This window comes from Pinus tabuliformis, chromosome 3_2 (genome assembly GCF_031772625.1).
Source record: "Pinus tabuliformis cultivar Carrire ecotype Pingquan chromosome 3_2, CPIR1, whole genome shotgun sequence".
Classification (NCBI taxonomy): Eukaryota; Viridiplantae; Streptophyta; class Pinopsida; order Pinales; family Pinaceae; genus Pinus; species Pinus tabuliformis.
Genome location: NC_142302.1, coordinates 148,735,688 through 148,751,991, shown reverse-complemented (window position 1 = coordinate 148,751,991; position 16,304 = coordinate 148,735,688). Strand labels below are relative to the sequence as shown.

Sequence of the window (16,304 nt, the reverse complement as noted above, 5' to 3'; positions counted from 1 at the left end):
GTACTTCATGTGCTAAGATTGGGGATGAACTTACTCTCTGTATCTCAGCTTCAAAACAAGGGCTATGATGTTTTCTTCATTAAGGAGAAAGTATATGTCAAACACCCGAGTTGGAAAAGAAAGGCCCAGATTGGAATCAAAAGTAACAAACTGTATAGATTATAGCTAGAATCTCCAATGGCACTGATATGCAGTGGGGAAAAAAATTTGAATGAACTATGGCACAAGAAGATAGGACACTTACACCATGGGGCTTTAAGAATTCTCGGGAAAACAGTATCAGGAGTTCCAAAATTAAGTACCAAATGAGATGATGTATGCAGAGGATGTGCACTAGGCAAGTACGCCAAGGCAGCATTTTCCAGAAGCAACAATAGGGCTAAGAGTGTTCTGGGATTGATACACTCAGATATTTGGACCCATGTCCACAAAAGCTCTTAGTGGTGCTGAATATTTTGTCACCTTCATTGATGACCATTCCAGAAAGACGTGGATCTACTTTCTAAAAACCAAAGATGAGGTTTTTGGCCGATTCAAAGAGTTCAAAGCTCTAGTTGAGAATCTGACAGGAAAGAAGATAAAGATATTGCGCCCAGACAATGGTGGAGAATACATCGACAAGGACTTCACTGATTTTTGCGCAAGGGAAGACATCAGAAGAGAGTGGACAACCCCCTATAATCCAGAGCAGAATGGAGTAGTAGAAAGGAAGAACCAAACTATTGTTGAAGCAACCAGGGCAATGTTGTATGATCATGATATGCCCAAGTTTCTATGGGCATAAGCATGCAACACAACAGTGTATATCTAGAACAGGACTCGTCATAGGGCATTAGGTAAGATTACTCTGGAGAGTGTCTTGATCGATAAGAAGCCTGAGGTGAGTCATTTCAGGATATTTGGGAGTTTGGCATACTACCATGTACCTAAAAAAAAGAGGAAGAAATTGGACCAGACTGCGGAAAAAAGATATCCTGTAGGATATAGCGAGAATGCTAAGGCATAGAGAGTCTATCTTCCAGGGAATAGGAAGATTGTAATTCAACGGGATGTAAAGTTCATGGAGGACATAGCTTTAAGAAAATCTCTAGAAATGCCTTCTGAAAAGCAGTCAAAGGATGATCCGTTGGTCTAGTCACTTCGATCAGCAAAAACTAGCGCTAGTATTTCTCCTAAAGACAAAACTCCAGAGATGGAGCCTCGGGAAGAGGAGGAGCAGATAGATATGCTCACTACTAGTGGTAGAATGAGTCGGGAACTTCGACAGATACTATGAGATGCAGAGGATTTTGTTGGGGCGCCCAGGAACGAGAAAAGGGGGCATAGACAGCCAGACAGATACCAAGCTTTGGTGGCTCAAGTTGGAGAACCCTCCAGTTTTTAGGAGGCCGCTCAGCATCAAGTATGGGTAGATGCTATGGTGGAGGAATACAACTCCATAATGGTCAATGATGTCCGGGAAGTGGTACCTAGGCCCGAGGACAAGTCAGTTGTAGGGTTGAGATGGCTCTACAAAGTCAAATACGTTGCAGATGGCAGTGTAGAAAAATACATAGGCGGGTTGTGGTTAAGGGGTTTGCTCAGAAGGAAGGGATAGACTACGAAGAAACTTTCGCCCCAGTAGCCAGGTATACTTCTATTAGATCCGTGATATCCCTTGCAGCTCAGATGGGGTGGGAGATTCACCAGATGGATGTCAAGACAACGTTCTTGAACGGGGTGATAGAAGAAGAAGTATACATTGAACAACCAGAGGGTTTTGAGACACATGAGAAGAAATCTCATGTATGCAAATTGAAGAAAGCTCTATATGGGCTTAAACAGGGACCTAGAGCATGGTATGGTCGAATTGATGGCTACTTGCAGAAAATGGGATTTGGCAAGAGTGACACAGATCCTAACCTCTACTATCTGGTTGTAGAGAATGAGCCTCTAATCCTGGTTTTATGTGGATGATCTCTTTCTTACAGGATCATCCAGGCTCATCAAAGATTGCAAGGAGAACCTAGCCACAAAATTCGACATGAAGGATTTGGGACGGATGTCATGTCTCTTCTCAAACACATTTGTAACAGGGTGCTGCTACACAATTTGCACAATTTTGGCTAAGGAAGAGAACCCATCATTTTCGACTTAGGGACTTAGGAGGCAATTCGACTTAATTTGGTTGCTAGTGTAATGTGGGGGCCACCCACATGGGAATTCAAATTGGCCCATTCAAATAGCTTGAAGGGAAAGTCGAATAGGCGGATGGAGGGGCCCACATGAGGCAAGGGAGGCCCAAGAAGTTATAAGGAGGTAGCAACTCTCATTTTGGAATTCATTCATACATCTTGCAAACAAAATCACTTGACTATTCACTCTGCGGTTTAGCTGAGTCAACTGACTGTTTAGCCATGAATCTCTCAAACGGGAGATTCAACCTGTACTTTGGGGGACCATCCATGCCCGCCCTAGAGGGGAAATTCTACGAGGATTTCATGAGTTCCGGGGCAGTGAAATCGCACCACCAATTAGCGCAGAGCAAGGAGTGCGTATTTCTGGGCAGCCAGGAAACATGTAGAGGGAGATTGAGGCAAACAGAGATTTGATTGCTTGTCCAGGAGTTGGAGAGCTGAGGTAGCAGTATTAGACCAACATTCTTGCTGGGTTTTAGAGCCAGCTGAGCCGACATTCCAGCAATTCGAATTGCTGGGCTGGGGGACAACGCAGAAGCCACACAACGGATTTTCGTGGTATTTGGGAGCAGCTAAGTTGGGCCAAGAGATCATCCGGGGAGTCAGGTATTAGATAGCACGGGTGAACTCAGCGTTTTGGAGAAATTTTTAGGTGGATTTACAGGCAGTGTCCAGGAAGTTGAAATTGGCAGCTAGAGTTGAGGTGAGGCTCCAAGGGGGTCGAAAATCAGAAGTCTAAACCAACCAAAATCCTTTCTGGGTTTTTGACAAGGATCCCAAATATAAAGTTTAATAATTTTCTGAGTACCAGAGGTGGGGTTTTAAGCCGTATATTTACAGCAAACAGTGTAGAATTGTTGGGGATTAAATAGTGCGTTTGGGGGTCGATTTTGGGAAGTCCAAATCAGGCCAAACCATTTCTATGTTTTTGTGGGTTGTGGCCAAGGAGTCCGAGGTTAAAAGCATATAAATTTTTGGGTAGTTTCAGTACACCTTCTAGCCATTCGAACTTCAACAGAGCAACAGTTTTTGGGCAACCCAGTGCAGATTGGTGCAGCAATTGGGAAACCTTTAGCTCAACCATTTTCCTACCTGGGTTTGGTCCTTCTTGTCCTTTCAGACAAGCCCAGGTGCACTATTCCATCATCTATTGTATTTGACTTGCAGAAATATAGTAAAATGGCTCAGAAGTTCTCCATTTGCAACTTTTATATGGGTGTTTGTTGAATATATCATTTTTGTAATTTGTGGCATGTATTATTTGCTTGTTATCACTTGTATTCCTATTAAGGATCATTACAACGAATGCATTATTTCCTGGGGTTGGAAGTTTGGCAGCAAAAGGGTGAAATTTTCCTTGGGCAAGGGAGATACACTACAGAGATTTTGAAAAGGTTCAGAATGCAGGAGTGTAGACCTATGGCTACTCCAATGATCACCAACTGGAAGAAGATTGATGCATCTGAAGATAAAGAATTCAATCCCACCTTGTACAGGCAGCTCATAGGGTCCTTGATGTATCTGGTCAATACTAGGTCAGACATTTGTTACGTTGTCAACACCCTTAGTCAGTTCATTGTAGAACCAAAGAGGGCGCACTGGGCAGTAGCCAAGCATGTTCTCAGATATATACGGGGAACAGTTGAGCATAATGTACACCCAAGGCAACAACATAAGGTTGAGTGTGTTCACTGACGTAGATTGGGCTTGAAGTTCAGTAGATCGGAAAAGTATGACTAGGTACTGTTTCAGCATTGGATCAGGAATGACCTCCTGGTGTAGTAGGAAACAAAAATCTGTGGCTCTGAGCTCAGTAGAAGCTGAATAAATGGCAGTGAGCACAGCTTTGTGCGAAGCAATATGGATTAGGAAATTGCTTGTGAATCTATTCAGGAGAAAGATGGAAGCGACCAATATTGTGTGATAATCAGAGTTGCATCAAGCTCTCTGAGAATCCAGTCTTTCATGATCGGTCGAAGCACATTGATATCAAGTGTCACTTTATCAGACACTGTCCAACAAGAGGCAGTACAGTTGAGGTACACTCCAACAGGAGAACAGGTGGCAGACATTCTCACCAAGGCCCTAGGAAGAACAAAATTTGTTTACTTTAGGGAGAATATGGGGATGGTGAAGAATCTGTTTCAGTAGCAGAAGCGGATAGTATAAGGAGTTGCAGTGTAGCAGTTAGCAGTGGCAGTGCTATGGGCAGCATGATGCAACATATTCAAAAGGAGTTGTAGTACATATGTAGCAGTGAAAGTTACAGTGTCATGGGAAGTAGTGCAAGTTGCAACAACGTAGTAAATGAGGGGCAGTTGGCCGAGCATCAACAACGCAGAGGACCAATGTCATGGATTAGTGTGATGCTTTTGTTGGGAATTATTGCTAGAGCACATTCCTTCCTAAGAGGGAGTGTTGATTTTGGGTAGCATCAGATGTGCTCTAGCTCCGAAATTTTGTGGAGGGGCTAGAACACATGAGGTCTCCAAGACCCAAAAATCGTTTGGAGAAATTCCACCTGGATGATGAGTTATTAAAATAATTAATATTTTTAATGGGTTCCTAAGTCTAAACTTAGGAAAATAAAGATATTAGTGGGTATTAATAAAGATATGGGTGAGAAGCTTCTAAGAGACGAGGATCAAATTTGTTTTAATCTTAGCCGTTGATTAGAGACTTAATCTCGGCCGTTGACTCATCAACATAAAAAATATAAGAGAAGACTTGAGAGTCATTTGGAGACACACCATGCAAATACTCAGCAACCCGAGGGAAATCGATTCTCTAGGAGAAGGATTTCGATTTAAGAGGGAGAGTTGCAGGGTGAAGGAAGAGGAGGGCATCAACAGCAGTGAGACATTGAGGAGGAGGTGACCTAGGGAATTCGAGAGACAGCGCAGAGGGAAGAGCAGGGAGACAACATCATTGGAGACGCAATCCTCACGCAAGGTGACACAGACTGATGCACAAGTGGGTGAAGGGTCTCCATGGTGTCAGAACTTCTCTAGGAGGAAGAGAAACTTTGTCTCAAGTGTTTCTCTCAGAAGTGTCTCAGTTTTTCTGTAGAATCGTTCCTTGTAAAGCGATTGTTTCTGAAGATTAATAAATAAACCCTCATTCGCTGCACCGGTTTTCCCACATTGGGTTTTTCCAGGGACGATTGTCCAAAACCAATTGTGTTGATGTGATTGATTCTTGTGCTTGTATATCACTGTTATTTTCTCTATGTAATTATGTGATAATTGCAGTAGAATTTATTTTAATGTTTACTGAAGGGTTTCGTAAATAACTTATTGTGAGTGATAAGTAGGTGAAATACATTAGTTATTGCAGTAGAATTTTGTGTTAGAAATTTTCACACCAGCAATCGCTGCAAAATAACTGCATCCCAGTTAAAGATCTATTTTGCAAGGAAAAATACGTTGCTCCCTTCTACCTCTGAAAAGCTTTGATCTGGAAAATTGAATTGCTCTGTCGAGTCACTCAGAGAAATCGATCTTTCCTCAAAACTCGATCTCCTTGGTCCAAGGACTGCGCTGTCTCTGGGGTTTCGAACTGGTACCAAGGAAGAAATTCGAACCTTATTCTTCCTTTCTGCTCTGAGCTCTCCGACTTATGATCTGGGCTCTGATACCATGTGAAAAATCGGTGACCTGATTCATACTGCAACAAACTAATGATATTTCTCCTATTTGTTAAATTACTTTAAACAAATTATTTGCAGTTTTCTACAACAAATATAGAAATACATACACTGCAGCCTTCACAAAATAAACACTGCACAGGAGAGAAATAAGCACACACAAATACACCGTTGGTTTTGGACAAACGTATTGAAATTTCTAAGTCTAACCCATTAGAAATTTCCCTGCACTATCTGGTTTATTTCACCTACTTGTTTAATTACTGAACAAGTTATTTAACCATATAAATACTTAAATAAACACAAATGCAGTCTCAACCATCTACAGATCATCAACTGAAAGAAATAGACGAACACGCAAGGGACACTGTTATTTTTGGACAATCATCCCCTGAAAAACCCAACTTGGGAAGACTGGTGCAACAGTTTTGAGGGTTTTATTATTAAGCAGCTTTTCTTGAGTACAGCTGGGTGCCAAACTAGCTCACTTGACAGAGAAATGAATTTGGTAGTAATACCTCTCTTCGGAAGCAGATATTCGGGAACTTTGCTCCACGAAAATCTCTCCAATGCCTATCTAAGGCTCCGCGTCAGCCTAGGACCCTCTAAGTCAGCCTACAGAAGCTCTACACTGGCTCTCTAGCCCTCTGCGTCACTCATGCAGGCCCTTTGGCCCTCTGCGCAGTCACTCTAGCCCTCTGCGTGGCTCTTGCTGGCTTTGCGTAGCCTTCTCTGTCTCTGCGCTAGTCTTCCGACACTATCTCTGTCTCTCTGCTATGCACTCACTGCCCCTCGCTGCAACTCTGATCATTGGTTCGATTTCTCTCAGCAAACCCCGCTCCAAAAAATCAAACCGATTGATCAATCTTGGTGTATCTCCAATTGACCTTCAAGTCTCCTCTTATACTTTTTCTTTTGAGTCTTCAACGGCCGAGATTAAATCTCTAATCAACGACTAAGATTAAATTTGTCTTGATCCATGTCATTTAGAACCTTCTAACCCAGTTTTATATTAATACCCATTAATATTTTTATTTTCCTAAGTTTAAACTTAGGAACCCATTAAAAATATTAATTATTTTAATATCTCTCTCACCGAGTAGAATTTCCCCAAACCACTTCTGGGTCATGGAGATCTCATGTGCTTTAGCCTCTCCACCAATTTTCATGGCTAGAGCACATCCTATGCTACCCGAAATCAACACTCCCTCTTAGCAAGGAATGTGCTCTAGTAATGCTCCACCATTGAACATCACTTTGATCATCTGACACTGGTACCTGTGCTGATGTTTGGCCTGCTACCCAACATCCTTTGCACTATTGCATCCTGTATTGTTGCCCATGGCTCTACCACTGCCACTACTACGTTTGTACAACTCCCTCTGCATCCGTGTTGTCACTAGTTTTTCTCCCAACACTGCATCTGCATTGCAACCCTCTCTTTTCATTCTGCATCGTGTTACCTATAACACTACCACTACTACTGTTGCACTGCAACTCAGTTACTGAGACAATGGTAACTGATCTACCCAACAACTAACATCCTTGTCAGGCTAGAAACCCTCCTAATGCTAAAGCTCTCTCTGTTGCCTCTACGCTGCTGTAACAACTATGTGCCTCTCGCACCGCTGCAAACCCCTCTGAGCCTTCCTGCACTGCTGCAACCTCCTCTGTGCCTCTCGCACTGCTGCAACTCCCATTGCGCTGCTCCAAATCCTTGCACCCTAGCACTCTCCGTCGCTCCATCCGCATCCGCTTCTACCGACATCCGCCATCTTGCTATTGTCACTTCAGGGCTCCCGTCGCCAGATATGATCCAAGAGTTTGGGTACCTCAAGGATCTTGCCTCACATCTCTTGTAGTCCTCCTGACTACAGCTCGATGTCTCCCCACCTCTTCTCTAGAGGTACATGAGCACTCATGGCACAATCATCATCAACGTCTACCTCCTTCTTTGCCTTAGCTGGTGTTGCCTTGGAGTCAGAAGCCTCTCCCTTATTCTTCTTTCTGGGACACTAGGTTGCATAATGGCCCAACTCCCCATAGTTGAAGCATTTTATCTTGGATATGTCCTTCTTCCTCTTACCTTGTTGCCCCGCAGATGCCAGAGCCGCATCCTCTTCCTCCTCTTTCTTGATTCGACCTCCTTTGCTACTACTTCCCGCCCTGGTCGACCATCTGATCTCTTGTTGACGAAGAGTTGCCCACAACTCTTCCCATCTTGGAAGATTCACTCTGCCCAAAATGCTTTGGACGAATGTCTCCCACTCGTCAGAGACTGCGTTTAGGGCGGTCCTCACCATTAACTCCTGATCCGGCGTGGCCCCTATGGAAGTAAGTTGGTCCCGAATTTTCTGCAACCTTCTAAGGAAGTGATCTATCTGCTCCCCCTTCTACATCTGATACGACAGCAGTTGATTCTCCAATAACATCTTCCTCTGCACGGAAGTGCCTTGATACAATGTCGTTAAGGTATCCCACATTTCCTTTGTCGTATTCTTCTTGACAATATGCTGAACTATGTGATCCTTGACCCCATCAAGGATTATGCATTTTTCCTTGGCCATTGCATCCTCATACCTTTCGTTATTAGTTGGGTCGACTGGGATAGCCATGGTTCTCAAGGCGAAGGCTTTGATGAACAAACAGGATCCTGGCCTTCTAGATGACAAAGTTGGATGCTTCGTCCAACCTGTCTTGATCCCTCAGTCTGTTCATTGCCATCTCTGCTCTTTTTTTCGACTCCCTCTGAGTCTCTACTTCCCTCCTGGAAGTTCTTCTGCCAATTGATGAACTGCTCCTCTCCGATCCCTTTGCTCTTGCAATATTGATCTAGATTTCTTGGCTAGAAATCTGCCTAGGTAGCGACTCCCTCTACCTTGGTTCTGTACTGTTAGGTACTGTTCCGTTTTGACAACAACAACACCCCACCAGCTTCACAATCCACAATCTACCCACAGCTTCCTATGCCTCAGCAACTAAAGAAAATGAGCCTCTTGGCTCTGCGCAATCCCGGCAATGGTTGAATTGCTCTTGTGGCCAACTGTGTCACTCCTACCTATCTGAGTAGGATGACGTGGCTCTTCGTGAGCCGCTCACTACTTCTACACTGACCTTTTCTCTGGCTCGGAATGATGACACAGACCCTCTGCGTCAGTGTTGCAAAAATCGTGGTCGAGATTAAATCGACGAGTGGAAAAAATCGGAAAAAATCATAAATATCGGGAAAGAATAAGAAAATACAAAAATATTCATTTTTTTTCAATTTTTTTAATATCTAAAGCATCTACAACATAAAATAAATACATTGACACATAAATATGATAAAAGAACTAATATATAAGATGTGTAATATTATTTTTAGTGCTACATCATGCATAACAGTGAATCATGTCCCGACTCTTGAGTGCCAACTCAACATCAAAATATCAACAAAAAATTTAATAATGTATCTCATATCATGAGTCATAATGTCGTATACAATGAAATGAACCAAATAACTAATACTATTGATTTCCTTTGCCCCTCTTGCAAGAAAATGCAATAGCTTTCCCTTTCCCTCTAGATGTAGATGCCGGTGGAGTTGGCAGTGGACTCTACTGTGCTCTAGAAGCTAAAGAACTAGGAGCTATAGGAGGTAGACCACGCCCTCTACTGGTGGGAGGGGTAGCTTGGGTAGGTGGTGTCACCTCCTCCTCCCGTTACTCCTCCTCCTCCTCTTGTTGCTCCTCCTCCTCCTCCTCCCCCTCCTGTTGCTCCTCCTCCTCCTCCTCCCCCTCTACGCCTTCCACTACCTCTTGTTCTAACCAATCATCGACAGACTCCATGAGAGGCCTCTCAGCCTCAACCCTTCATGCAACAGTGGTGTCAATCCCATCCAATGAGATGGCCTCCATATCAGGTATCCTCTCAAGTTTCCTCACCCACAATCGAAGATTGTGATAGATGTAGACCTTGTCATTAAGTCACTGAGACTCCAACCTGTACAAAGATCATAAAATAATAATTATTAAAAAAAATATTATTTAATGAATTCAAAAAATTAATTGGAAATTTGGAATATTTTAAGTTTAACCTGTTGCGCTTTTTGTTGTGTATTTTTTCAAATACACACTAGTTGCGTTCGCATTCTGAGGAGCTACATGTTTGGCTGAGGATTCGAATGGCAAGCTTTCGCAGATGGGGTACTCTAGCACCATAGCTTCTCCACCATGCATCTACAACAAAATTACAAATAAGATAAACATAAGAAAAAAAATGAAATTTGAAAGTTGAAGCAAAGTATGAAGTTATGAACTTGAAGAGACAATGAAATTTGAAACAAACTAAAAAATACCTGGCATTTTAGTCTTCCTATCAACCAAAGCCATCTCAAAGCTAAATGTGCCACCTGTCGTCCTGTATATCTCCATTTCTTTGGAGATTCCTGCACGTTCTGCTACAGATCGCACCATCCTTTGAGCACAGGTGAAGAATCCATCCATGATCTCAGCATCAAATAAGAACCCACAGAGGTAAGAAAATGTGGCTGCATTGCACAAAACGGGGAACGGGTATGAGTTTCCGAAACGGGAACCGAAACGAAACGCGACCTCCCCAAATTTTGGAAATGGAGAAACGCGAATATATATATATATATATATGGACATTTAAGAAATATGTGCAATCATAAAGCATATATGATACATTCTAATTTATTACATTATGATAAAATTGTCAATTGTCAATGCATAAACTATAAGTCTCTAAATTTACATCACATTTACTCATGAATGATCACATAATGAAAATAGAAATATCCAAAATCAACCACGAGAAATTTTTAATTTCTTGTCTCGTGCTTGATTGGGAGTCTCCTCTTACATAGTCGAACGACCTTAGTGCTCTTGATTAAATACAAGTTTCATACCCTAGTACCCTACATGCTCTTCATTATTGGGAGTCTCCCCTACATAGAGGGTTTGGTTCTCTTAATTAAATACAAGTTCCATACCCTAGTACATGATAAAATCCAATGGAAACATTGCAATCCCCCCAATCCTGAAATCCTGAAAAACAGATAAGTCTGCTGGATTTTGAGTGAGATCTAAAATTCTACTTTCTCCATATGAAATCCAATGAGGGCGAAACCACTTTTATAACTTTAGATAGGCATCTAGAAGCAACTAGAAGTCACTAGGATAACCTAAAAATAAATTATAAAACAAATTAAAAAAAAAACACAAGTAAAAAGCTGAAACGTGAGTTGTACGACCCTGAAACGCGTTTCAGGCCGTACTGAAACGTGGCAGTACGACCTGAAATGCGTTTAGGGCCGTACCACACGCGTTTCGTACTCGTTTCCGTACGGAAACGCCCCCTTGCCCTACGTTTCCTGCAACATAGAAATACGGGGTTCAAGTAAATCCCTGCAGCATGAATGGGACGATGGAGTGTGTTGTTCCATCATTCATCAATCACTTCCCATAGGAGTTGTTTCTGAAACCGTCATCTCCCTTATCATCATAGTAGGCCTCAATGGATTCTTTGGCCCTGTCCATGGCCTCATACAGGTAGCCCATTACGGGCTCGTCACCATTAACTAATCAAAGAACCTTTACCAAAGGTTCAGTAACGCTGCACACCTCCTGCACTCCCGCCCATAAATTTTCCTGATATGAAACTAATCTGCATATGGTCTCTCCCTTTGGTTTGTGGCTAAATGTCAAAGCATGCCACTCATTTGAAAGAAACATTTTCTTCACATCCCACATAGAATTCAAGAGGGATTGAAGAGATATGAAACTGGTGGCAAAGCGTGTAATGGTGGGGCGCAACAACTCTTTGTTGTTGGTGAATTGTCTCATCAAATGAAGCATAGATGCATGATTATATATAAATTTTGTAATGCTTTTTGATGAGTCAACAATATCTTTGACAAAGGAAATTTTTCCTATGTCCTCCAACATCAAATCAATACAATGTGTAGCACAAGGTGTTCAAAATCAAGTAGGATGCCTCTCCATAAGCATCTTGCCAGCAACAACATAATTTGCAGCATTGTCTGTTATGACTTGGACAACTGTTCTGCACCCACCTCCAAAATAAACACATCCAACAAATTACATAATAATTTTGCATCTTTGATATGTGTAGATGCATCAACAGATTTCATAAACATTGTCCCCTTGAGACAATTAATCAAGAAGTTTATAAGGCTTCTCCCCTTTTGGTCGGTCCAACCATCTGACATCAGAGTGCATCCTGTTTGTGCCCATGATGTCCTACTCCTCCAATCTTTTGGTGCAGCCAACTTTTTCATCTTGAAGAATGCAGCCTCTAAAGTCATCATAAGAAGGGATTTTGTACCCTGGGGCAACAATTGCAATAACATCAACAACAGACTGGAAAAATGGATTATTCCTTGCAACGCTGAAAAGAATATCACTCCAAAGGAGAAACTTGCCCAAAGAGATAGATGGTTGTGAACTAGCTGTGGTTTTAGGAAGAAAAAATGATGAGGTAGCTACAGGGTTGATTGTAGATATTGTTGTTGAAGTAGAACCAGTGCCACTTTCATATTCACCTCCTAACACTCTCCCTGCTAGTTGCTTCCTCAGATCTGATTAAATCGCAATGTTAGCAACACTGGTTCAATCTATGTTTTTATGGTTTTTATATCTAATTCATCATTCTACATGCTTTTGTTGACATAAATGCATCAATATATATATATATATATATATATATATATATATATATATATTTGCTACCTAATTCGCTCCCAAACCAGGAGCTTTTGAAAATGTCGCTCCCGCTCCCCGTTTTCGCTCTCGCTCCCGAGTAACCTTTCTCAAGCCACTGGTTGACATCTCTGCGAATCGAAAAAGTCAAATAACCTCCTCTCTCTTCTACACAGTACTGGACTGGCCTACCTTCTAGAGCTTGTAGATCTGTGGCCCCTCGCTGCTGCTCAGCTAGAGAGAATTCGAACTCCTTGGCTGGAAGTCCTTTGAGGAAGAATTCCCATACCATTAGAAAATTCCTAAACTCAGAATCCCCACTGCAACAACCTGATGTTAATTCTTCTACTTGTTAATCCATACAAGTTATTTACTGTGTTCTACAGTAAATATCAAAGTAAATGCAACTGCAGCATTCCCTATTTAAGATAATATGCCGAAATGAGAAACTGAACAAGAAATAGATACAACACAATGACACAGTTATTTTTGTACAAATGTCTTTGGAAAAACTCAATGCGGGAAAACTGGTGCAACAGATCTGAGGGTTTTTATTATTATGTAGTGGTTTTCTGAATACAACTCTGGAAGCCCTCCCGACAATCCAGTTACTGAGAAATAAACTGACAGAAGAAATTTGTGAGATTACCTCACTCTATCCGGCAAATCCCAGCTGATCTGGCAGCTAAACCAACGTGTCCCTAGCTCTGCGTTTCCACAGCATGGGCCCTGCGTCAGCCTCTAAGGCTCTACGTCATCTCAACTAGGAATCGATTTGCCTTCTGGAGCAGTTTTCAGCCCTCCCGGCTCAGAAATGTCAGCTCCCTCAGCAAATTCGGACTTTTGCTTGGAGAACTGTGCTACCTCTGTGTGAGCCCTTTTGACTCAGCGTTAACCCCTCCTAGCCTCTAGGTCCTGCGCTGCCTCTTTCGGGTGTCACTCTGCCTCTCTGCTGCGTATTCTAGGCTCTGGAGAAGATACTCCAACCCAACTATCCCTACCCCTCACTGCATAAGCTCACTATCGATATTCTCCTAGCAGTTGCTCTGCTTCAGAAAATCGAACTTCTGAACTCACTTTGTGTGTCTTTCCAAGTGACCCTCAAGCCTCCTTAAATAATCTCCTTGTTGGCATTCAACGGCCCAGATTAGAAGCTAGTCAATGGTTGAGATCATTTCTGCTTGATCTTCGTCTTCTTCTAGAAGTTACAACCACAATTTATATTAATACCCTTTAATTATTTTTATTTTCTTAAGTTTAGATTTAGGGTCCCATTAACAATAATTAATGATTTTAATAAAATTGTTTCCGGGTGGAATTTCTCAAAACGCTTTCTAGATTCTTTAGAATACATGTGTCCAAGCATCCCTGCAAAATTTGCGACTTAGAGCACATTCGATGCTACCAGAAATCAACAAGGGCCCTGCTAGATTTTGTGTTAATAACTTCTAGCTCAACCTCAGCTTTGTTGACATCATGAAATACCACTATATGTTTTATATCTTTGCCATAACCTATTGACTAAATTATTGACATCCCTTGTATCTACTATCTATTTGAAAGATACTTTAGAAAAATATTGATACTATGGAACAAACACATCTTCAGCAGACGGCCAACGAAATTTCATATCTTTGAATTTATGTAATTTAGGCATGGTGGGTGAGGAAATGCGTATGCATTATTATAATGACCTTTGTTGTCAGAAAGTTGATATTTAAAACATACACAATTAAAGTTCTCTTTAGAACTGAATGTCTCTCTTTTACTTTTGCAAAATCATATTAAAAGTAGTAGACTAGTGTTCGGTATATATGCTGCAATTTTAGGCCAGATCATTTTTGTTACCTTTTTTTTGCATTGAAACTATGTACAACTCATATGCCAAATATGCCAACTTATCGTAACAGTTTGGCCTATCCTCAACAAGCTTGTAAATGGAAGCCAACCAGGATAAATTGCATTTCTGGCATTTGAACATCTATGTATGTATGTATACATATGTATATGTAAACTTCGATATCACAATATTATCTAAAATTTGCAGTTTATGAACTTCCCCTTAACAGTATCACAAGAAGACTTGTTAGATGAAGTGTGTAGTGATTTTTTTTGTATCAAAACAAAAGCCCCTTGAACTCTATATTCTCTGAATCATCTCATTGCATGGGATATATTTTTACACTAAATGCTTCATTACTCACAGAGCAAGTCAGCTGCATCAATCCAAAATGTGCAACAGTAGCACTAAAAATATTAAGGGTGCAAATATTCAAGAATTATATTCTGGAAAGTAGTTAAAAATAATGATTTGCAAATTTCCTCCTCTTCTAATGTTCAAGAGAACCCTAAAAGTCGAGTGAATTTTGTAAACAAAATATGCATTTTAATGCCACTAAAGCTTTATTTTTTGTTCCTTACGTGGCATTAGGAGAACTGATGTCAAATTCAAGGCCACAAATCCATAACGCTAATTTGCTGTGATCCTTCTCGAAGTCCATCAACATTGCGTTTTTTATATAAAATTGTTTATACTTTTATTATATTTTTATGCCAACTAGCTGCCTCTATTGTATACACCTTTACATATTGACAAAATCTTCATTCTTCATACTGCAGGTCTCAAAACCATATCATTCATTTTTCAGTGATGAGAGCTTAGTTGCCATGAAAACAATTAACAAGGAGGATAGAGGAAAAGAAGGAAATGTAGCAGCCCCAAATATTGCTTTACAAGTGGAAGAAGCCACAGCAGTTGAATCTATGGAAGTTGATCAACAGCAGAATAATGTGGAAGATGATCTTCAGGATGCTGTTGATGGTTATGATGAAGATAATGAAAATTGATGAAGAGATCATCTATATGTTCTAAGCTTTTAGTGGAGTGAGTTGACTGCCTTCATTTTCTCAATATTGCGTTTGGAGTTTGGTTTGATCATGCTATTGAAGGCGACGGAGGTCCTCATGCTGATATCCAATTGTAACAAATTGGTCACGGGAGTTGTGTAATTTTTCGCTTGCTTGTTTTGATTCTGTATTGTATTCTATGTTTATTTTCTTTTGGACAAGGGGCACAAGAACTGCAAATCCACGTGCTTTTTTGGTTATGGATGTAACTATTTGTTGTTATTCATTCATTTATTCTTTGATCTCTATTATGCAATTGCTTACCTCTGTGTTTTGAATGTGAGTTAAGAGTGTAGGAGACTTCCAATGTTGTTGCTTGATTTGGATAAGTACTGCTAGCACTTCTGTGGTTTTCCAATTGCATGTTTTTTAGATGGCATCTTGTTTAATTTATTTCTTGTATTGTGTTTGTATTTGTCTTATATTAGCTTCTTATTATTATTTTTTAGATTATTTTCATCAAACAATTATCAGGAGCATAAACTATAAAGGCAATGGACATAAATATAGGCTCCAAGGCAGGGCAAAAGTCCTCCAAGGGGAAAACCCAAAAAGAATTTTTCTCTTCTTATAGAATCAATTCAAATGAGACATCCAAGACCCAAACTTCTAGATCAAGACCTCCTCCAAGCACCAAGTCAGCCCCCCAAGGATTCTTTCTTTAAGCAAATCAAAGTCTTTAAAATCAACAAGAGTCAACCATTATTCAATTTGCTCCCAATCACAGTTTCAACGCTTATTTCAGACCTGCAACCTTGACTTGCAATTCTCGGCCATGCAACAACTTTAGAAACCCTAAAGCTTTTGCACATGTGGATAGAAATGGGTAGAGGTTGGTTCTCCTTCTTTTTC

At 41.0% G+C, this 16,304-nt stretch overlaps 1 protein-coding gene across 1 annotated transcript in view; it reads left to right on the top strand.

Annotated features, from left to right (window-relative positions):
* The window catches only part of MAA3 (P-loop containing nucleoside triphosphate hydrolases superfamily protein), a 464,706-nt gene extending 448,976 nt beyond the window's left edge, over positions 1–15,730 (top strand). The window contains exon 20 of the mRNA XM_089415984.1: positions 15,165–15,730. Coding sequence (XP_089272110.1) covers positions 15,165–15,392 — 228 coding nt within the window. The 3' untranslated portion in view covers positions 15,393–15,730. The remainder of the gene's footprint in view (positions 1–15,164) is intronic.
* The last annotated feature ends 574 nt before the right edge of the window (positions 15,731–16,304 follow it).